Genomic DNA, 8,370 nt, shown 5'->3' with positions numbered 1-8,370 from the left:
AATAACCCTACTGCTGCTTCTGTCACTCCATTAACTCGCAAATGACATTATTTCCCCCCATCCCGCCCCACCCGACCTACCCAGATGAGGAGTATTTAAATGACAGACACAAATTAGACTATTGGAGTTAAAATGAATCGAATGGTGATTGGCCATTCTGCCAATATTTTGAGGTCTAATGATATAAATATGTAGATGAAGGTTTTTAAGTTCAATTTCTTGGCTCAGAAGAATTTAAATCAAAGCCGTCAAATATACTGTTTACATCATCTTATCCGTCTTAAGTTTAAGGTTTGCATACTATTTTTAATATTCATGTGTACTTTTTTTTTTTAAACCATTTAAAACTAAAAGTCTTGAGTCTCTGAAACTTAATTGGGAAAAATGTAAAGCACATTAATGGAATTTTTCCCATGATCTGTAGAAGAGTTTTTTAACAGATGGTTCAAATGGACAAAGCAATGAAAACACAGAAATTAAAAGCAGATCCTTAAGAAAAATGACTGAGTTCTCAGAAATCCTATACATGATGTCAGGACTAGATGTAAAGAGGCAGTTTCTGTTGCTGTCAAGGAGAACAGAAATTTATTAGGTGATCCTCTATTCGAAGAGGGGTAACTGCCCCTTAGTATGAATTAGCTATTCATTTGGAACTCCAGCCAACTTCAACAACTGGAAAATCTCCACGCCTGTAGGGCAATTCCATCCAGGTGCCGATAAAAGTCATAGTATTGTGATTCAAATAGATATTCTTGCAGGACTAGTAACACCCAAATCCGAGGTGCCTGTTTGGGGGTGGGGATGCTGTAAAATCTTGTCACCTTTACGGCAGCTTGGAAAAACAACAGTGCAAGGCCTATCTATGAATGTTTTCGTTTTTTAAAATATAAAAACCCTGCCTTTCCTGGATCAACTCAGTGAGCCGGGGGAAAGACAGGGGAAACTTTTCAACCTGGAATTTACATGCGTTCAGTGGAGACGTGCGAAGGAATGTCTAAACTAACGCGAGAAAGCAGCATCTCCTGAACAGCCTTCCACACCGTGGTATCAAACTTGAGGGAAAGTTAACTTGGGTTTCTCTCCCAGACAATTCTAAGTAGTGGGTGGGGAGGCGGACCTGGAGAGCTTGGGTCCTTTTGCAGACTGGGGACCCCAGGGTGCCGTCCGGGGCTGGAAGGAGCCAGAGGCGCGGGCCGGGCAGGAGCGCAGCCCGGGCAGCCCCGCGCCGGGAGGGGAGAGGCGGGGCGGGGCCGGGAGGGCACGCGGGAGAGGGGCGGTGGCGCGCGGGGAGCGCGGAGGCGGGGGGAGGGTCTCCGAGCCCGCGCCCGAGCGGCGAGCGCTCTGAGCCTGCGTCCACCGAGGGGGAGGGTTTCCCCGGCCGGCCCGGAGTGGCTGCTGTGCGCCTCTGGCTCACGGCGCACACGACTGTCAAGAGAGCCGGGGAACGGAGCTGCCGGAAGTCCGTGCGCGCCGCGGGAGAACTTTCCTGCTCCGGCTCGGCCCGGAGCCCCCGCCGCCCGTGCGCGCAGCACGATGCGCGCTGAGCACAACGGCCGGAGCGGACCCGCGCCTCGGCCCAGCGCCCGTGTCTGCGCCCTCGCCGCTGGGGACGAGGACTGAGCCCGGAGGCGTCCGCGCGCCCTGGCGCGGGGGCCCGTTCCCTCCGCACCGCCCCCTCGTCCCCGCGCCGTCCCCGCGATCGCGCGTTCCCAGCGCCGGCCGCGGGCGCCGGCTGTCCGCGCGCTGACTGCCGGCCGGGACGTGCCGCCTGCGGCTGGCAGCGCCTGTGCCATGGGGCTGCCTACGCTGGAGTTCAGCGACTCCTACTTGGACAGCCCGGATTTCAGGGAACGCCTGCAGTGTCATGAGATTGAGCTGGAGCGAACCAACAAGTTCATCAAAGAGCTCATTAAGGACGGCTCTCTGCTCATCGGGGCGCTGAGGAGTAAGTGCGAGCAGCGGGGCCGGGGAGGAGGGCGCGGGCATCCGGAGGGACCCGCCGCGCTGCGGGTCTCAGAGGTGGGACGGGGCGGACGGAGCTTCTTTTGTTTGAATGGGTTTGGGGACAAAAGCTGAAGAGCACCCCTGCTGGTGGCCAACAAAGTTTATTCTTAGGTGTCTTTACTTCCACGTCTACGGAGAAGGGAAAGTTCTCTATCGGACGCTGGAATATACATCCTGAGGAAAGTCGATCAGTCATCATTTTGTATAACGCTCCTAGAAAAATGTTGGTCTGTCCTTGCAATTTCACTGTGGCTAGTTTGAACACTTAAACAAGAAGTCCTTAAGGATAAAATAAAGCTAGTTTATTTAGCGATATTCAAAGAAAATGATTTTCTAGGTACATCAGGGGCTCTTGATTGGGCACAATCATTCAGTTGGCTTTAAAAAAATAACATTTTTAGTTTGGCATTTGGTAAAATGACCAAAGACAGCACAGCACCAGTGGATTTTTATTTCTCTTCACGTTCTTTTGTACTCTTAACTTTTGGTTTGCATTGTAAATCTGTTGGCGTTGGGATGAAAGTTCAGTGGCTAAAGGCCAATCAGAATTTGATCTACAGAAAGTAAAGACTGCCTTTAGGGGCTTTTCCCACCTCCTTTCCCACACACCTCTTGGTCGATTATCTTTACTCCTTGTGTAATCTCTATCTTCACTTTCAGTTATTTAGACCTAGTCTTAGTACTAGAACCTACAGAGTTTGTCTTACAGAGAACTGAGTGACCTAAATGATAAGGCTTAATTTGTTACTTCTCCCAGAATGTATTTGCATCTTAATAGAGACTTCTGAGTGTTTTAGCTCCTGATAGGAAACTCTGGAATTTCTGGCTTCTGATGGCTGGGTGAGTGAGGTCCTTTCACAGGGTGGAGAAACGTTCAGGTGATGTAGCAGGACACATGTAGCAGGGTGATCCCAGAATAAATGTAGGGGAAGCATCATTGTATATGTCAAGTGCAAGGTCAGTAAGAACGTGATGGGGATGTGCCTGTGTCTGAAATTGAAATATTAGCATCTGATTTGTATTTTGAAGTATGTATTAATGGTGAGGATGGAGCTTAGCAAAATGTGTTGGAATTTGTGTGCTCCCAAATCCTTTTATATTTCAGCCATCCAAATGCTAAAACATCTACTTGTCACTTGTGTTACTTAACCAGGGTAAGGAAATGTTTTATGCCCACATTTACTTAATTTCTGAATCTGAGGCTACTGCTGATACCAGTATTCCTTGATTTTTGAAAAAAATATAGTTCATCTGAAGTTCTTTCCAGCCTATGTGTGCATAAATGTGAAATCTCCTGGTTAGCAAATCCTGGCTGAGGTCTCAGGACTAGCCTCTGCATCTTAGAGAGCTTGATGCCTCTTTAAAATGAGTTCCTTATCCCAGAGTGCTAAATGCCAAGCCGCATCTTGCTGGAACTGCCAGGTGGTTTACAAATGACGTTTTCTGCTCATTCTGCTGGAGTTAATTTTAGTGTTTGAAAAGTCGAAAGCACTTAACATAGTTGTGATAAAAGCCCAGAAATGTACATTATTTTACTAGCAATATTATGGAATTTATTATGATTTTTAAATCTGGCCTTGTGAAAATTCCCATCCTTATAGGTTTGTTCTTCCACTCCAAAATCTTGAGGGTAAAATTTTTTGAATGTATAGACTCTTGCCTCATTAATTTGGCCTCCTGCACTTAAATATACAGCCTGCTATCTTTCTAGGATTTTTTGGTTTTTCGTGATGAGAGTACATTAGTTGCCACTAACATTTGACTATTCTTTCACTGTGGAAGGAAAATGTTTTATTCTTTTTTAAAAGATTTCCCAGCATCATCTGCCAAATGGGAGAGATTTGGAGCAGAGGAACCTTTGAAGTCACATGACATGCTGTTGCTTTCTATTTCCCACCAAGCCACCTCTGTCCCTTGGGGAGTATGTTCTGAGTTTAGGCTGCAGCTGCTAAATGCCTGCCCTCTGAAGCTGCTCCCACAGGAGGTAGGAGTGTGTCTGAAGGACTTGGAACCTGCTTACTTTTAGTCCAGATTCCCCAGTCCTGCTCCTTCGTACTATTTTAACTTTTTGCCCAAGGAAGCATTCACCTTCCCCAATTTTAAACTATACATTTCCATTCTCTATACCTCCTGTTTCCTTAAGTGTATCCATTATCCATTTCAGTTTTATTTTTAGCGCTTTGCTGTTATTTCTATTAATAATTACTGGTTTCTTAATATATAACCTTCCTGAGTGGCAATCATTGGTGCCCTTCTAAGCATCTTATATTTTTTCCATCCTAGTTAGTAACTATTCTAGTGGAAGTTTTGGCATGTAAGACATACATGACTATTCTAGTAGGAGTCACATATGCTCCTTGATCTTTGGTTCAGAATGTAGGTTTCTTTAATAGAGTAGCTGGAAATGTCTTTATCAATGAAGACCTTGACTAGATTATTTCAATTTTAAATAATATATGTAAGATTCTTAACATTGTTAAAATGAATTATTGCATTGCAAAGGCACATCCACTCTGAGAAAATGGCTGACAATTATAAGCATACTGACAGAGACCTGAATTTAAATTCTAATGTTGTCAAATGCAGTGTGGTAAGTGGCAAGTAACTTACTTAGCCCCTCTGGATCCTACTTTTCCCGTAAAATGAGGGAACGGCTATAAAAACATCAAAGTCAGTTTGTTCATTTGGTTCCATGTCATATAGATATTTGGTGAGTGCTATTTGAGATGATTTGATACTGGTGAATTGACTTTCAGTTCATGCTGTATGACTGAAAATCCCATCTTTTTCATCAATTGTTATTCTGTGGACTTTGCTCCTTTAACAGATACCTGTCTTAAAATTTGAGTAGATAAATCAGAGGTTAGTTTTACTAATTAATTTTCTGCTTTAATGGATCATTTAAAGAAACATTTCAAAATGGCTTTCATATATAATAATCCTTTATCTTTTTACTTTTGAATTCAAAGAACCGTCTTTAAGTAGAGCTTTACACTTGTAAGAATCAACAAACATCCCCTCCCCACCCAAAAAAAAGGATAGACAGAAATGGAAGTGTCCACATTGCACTGAGTTGATCAGGTGGGGAGAGCCTATCAACATCTTTTACTCGCTTTACCCTGCAGCCTGTAGCTTTCGGCCATTCTCCCTTTCTTATCACCGGCTCCTTCCGCTTATTGCCTTAAGGTAGAATTGGCCACCTATTTACTCTGACTTTAGGATAGTGTTTCTCAAACTTGGGTGTCTGGGCTTCCTTTAAAGGAAAGAAAAAGTGGACTCTAAAGGTTTAATTATTTATTGGTAGTTAAGTAAATATATACAAGCATGAAAATATAATTCTTATGCTTATTCTACAATCTTAAAAGCAAATGACTTTACAAGTTAAAAATAAATAAATCAGTGAAACCAATAAAAAACTTGCCAACTACGTTTAATTAACCCAATGGATGATGTTATTTTGCTGGAAAGGAATTTCCTCTTATATAAAGATGGCTGATAATACCCTTGTGTGTTCTATGGTTCATTTTCTCACTGTTTTTCCCAGTTGCAGCTGCAGTTCTTCAAAATCTCCTTGCCCTATTGATGGTCTCCTCTCTATCACGAACTTCATTTACTTATTGGTCTTATTGCCTCTGTGGTTAAAGCAGTAGTTTCCTGGCACTAGTGATCTATGACACAAATAAGGGCACCTATGTGAGTGGTACAAGTTTTTTGCTTGTAAGTTGGTGCAAAAAATGCAGTTAAGACATTAGGAAGAAGGAAACACACACTTTTCTTCAAGACTTTCTTAAATGTCTCTCCTCAGTGTCCACAGACCTCAGTTTGTGGAACACTGCTGTGGTGCACTTGTGTTCTCGGGTTTAAGTAACCCCACTGTGCTCCATACACTCACTGTAGCCTGGTTTCACTAGGTGTTCCACTGTAAACCCGTCTCTCTTTTGTGTGAATGTTCGGGGCCCACTTTACTTCCAGAATTTTTGGTGGTACAGGGGAGGGGTTAAATAAAAGGGAGGAAATAAAGACAAGAAATTTGAGACTTTTTATAGTTACTGTCATCCTTCAGTTTTTATGAGTACTGCTATTTTAGGCTATTTTTGGTATTTAAATTTGCATGTTTTATTTAGTTGAAGATTCTCATTCTCCGGGCGAGAACTGCCTCACTGCTGCTTATTCACCTAAGGTGCCGTGCTTGTTTAGCTGGGCGGCCTAATCAAAGGTGTAGAGCCATTCATTTGGTTCTTACAGTCATTAGAATTTGAGTTAAATGAGCAGGAGTATCTTTTAAATGAACTGTAGTTAACTTTAGGAACCGGTAGATTAAGAACGTGGCGCTTTAAGGTTCTGCTTCAGAGACATGTTACAAGTAAAAGCAGTTATATTTGTGTTAATTTAAATGGGAGTTTTGGCGCTCATCAAGGAATTAGCCAAGAAAACTCTGGCTAGTTACTTCCATTTATCTCTCTTCTGAATATTTAACGTGAATGTAATAGGTGCCCTTATACACTGCCTGTATTTCCATTGAATTTCCTTTTTCAGCAGGTAGTGATTGAGAGGTTGTCCTGTTTAAAAGCCAGGAAAACTTTTTTGGGAGAATAGAAAATGGTCCTTTTTTAGTGGAGGAGGATGGCTTAGCGCTGATCACCTCTTTGCCTGCCGTCTGTGACAGTTACGACCAGGGTACTCGGAGAAGGCAGAAAACTCAGGGGACCACCGAGGTTTCAAGTCGCTGAAAGCCGCTTTAACAAACACCTTTCAATTATTAACATTTCATAGAGTATAATGTTAATTGTGGTAATGATGAAACTTCAGCATTCCTGAGATTATAAAGAAAAAAATAATAGTAAAGCCCACATTCAGTAATGCTTTGGCATCAAGTGCAATTTTATTCAAATAATGAATAGAGAACAGCAGACCTTTAGGTTTGTAAAGAGAAATATTAGATGAAAGGAATCAGACTGTTAAGCTGCATTTGGTAAATACGCAACAATGGTGTGTTTGTGGTGGGTGGGTAAGGAAGGGGGAAGGAATGCAGAGTTAGTCAGTCTTGAATCTCTTTCATGAATATTGTTTCTTGCCAGAGCTGTGATGGCCACTTACTCTGGTCCAAGCCATCCCTACCATCCAGAGGTTAACTTCCATCATTGCGGCCTTCCAGACAGGAGCCCCCCAGCCTCCTCACAGCCTCACCTGCTGCCCAACGGGTCCAGTGGGCCGCTGAGCCAGTTTTCCTTCTCCCTCCAGCCCGCTGAGCCTCTGCCCAGCCTTGAGTGATCCTTACAGTGTATCCCCCAATGGATCTGGCCTCATCAGCGAAGGTCTTGCTACCTGTTTCTTGCTGACTTTCATCCTGAAAATTAAAACCTGTTCCTGAGCACCTGGCTCTCCAGTGCATAAAATCTGTGTTGCATCTTCTGCAGCTGCCATATTCGATTGTATGGCTGGCTTTTGTGTCAGCATAGTGACTTCCACAATATTTGTTAATCTTAATGGTCCTTGACACAAAGGAAAAGGAACAGATGATTACAGGACAGTTAATAGAAGTTTAATTATTTGAACAGTTTTGTTTTTGGCTAGGTGGGTTTAAACTTTGGCCTGGGCATTTCTGGTAATGTGAGTCCTTTCCTGTAGGATCACATCTAAGTGAAATGCTTGATGAATTAGAATATGCCGATGTTCATATCTGCAGTACTCTAGTTGTTTTCCAAATCAAGAATCCAGTTATAATGCTAGAGAAAGTGTTATGACAAAACACACACGTCTGTCACTGTGGGAAAGATGAGCTTCCTTCAGCAAAAGTGAATTATGTGGTAGTAACATACCTTACGGTAGCTGGTAATCTGCCAGTTTTCCCTCCTTTCCCTTTTTTGCAGAGGTGTGCAGAATAAAAGAAGGAAAAAAATAAACCTTAATTCCTAGGATTTTGAGTATTTCCCTTGAGAGTAATTTATCTAATCCTGACTTTTACCTGAAACATGATGGGAAAAGACTAGGATAAAACTAATCTCTTTGTAGATTACTTTATATTAATTATTGAGATCTTGTAGTTATGATTTTTAGATTCTGTGATCAAAGTCTCCATTCCTAATTGAAATGCCAAAACGTGACTTTTTTTGTTGTTGTTGGTTTATCTGATTTGGGAGATAACTGAGTGTAGTGCGGAGGGTTTTGTCTTTTGTGAAGGATAGGGAAACTTCCTGGGTTGGTTCTCAATGTCAGGTAGTATTAAAAAAAACAAAACAGAAAAATTTGGAAAAATTGCCCCTGCATTTAGGACTCTCCCTGAACCTTGGCTTTACCCTGGGAAAAAGTGGATAGGCATAGAATGACCCCTTTCATTTGGAAGTCAGACACATTTCTCAGTAGCGG

At 42.7% G+C, this 8,370-nt stretch overlaps 1 protein-coding gene across 2 annotated transcripts in view; it reads left to right on the top strand.

The window, feature by feature from the left end:
• Positions 1-1,281: 1,281 nt before the first annotated feature.
• ARHGAP42 (Rho GTPase activating protein 42) overlaps positions 1,282-8,370 on the top strand; it is a 259,498-nt gene continuing 252,409 nt past the window's right edge. Inside the window, exon 1 of one of the 2 annotated variants that reach the window (XM_073239416.1) lies at positions 1,282-1,945. In XM_073239416.1, coding sequence (XP_073095517.1) covers positions 1,792-1,945 — 154 coding nt within the window. In that variant the 5' untranslated portion in view covers positions 1,282-1,791. The remainder of the gene's footprint in view (positions 1,946-8,370) is intronic. The other variant, XM_037025624.2, reaches the window with a different exon arrangement.

This window comes from Manis javanica, chromosome 6 (assembly GCF_040802235.1).
Source record: "Manis javanica isolate MJ-LG chromosome 6, MJ_LKY, whole genome shotgun sequence".
NCBI lineage: Eukaryota > Metazoa > Chordata > Mammalia > Pholidota > Manidae > Manis > Manis javanica.
This window is presented reverse-complemented; position numbering and strand designations above follow the sequence as displayed.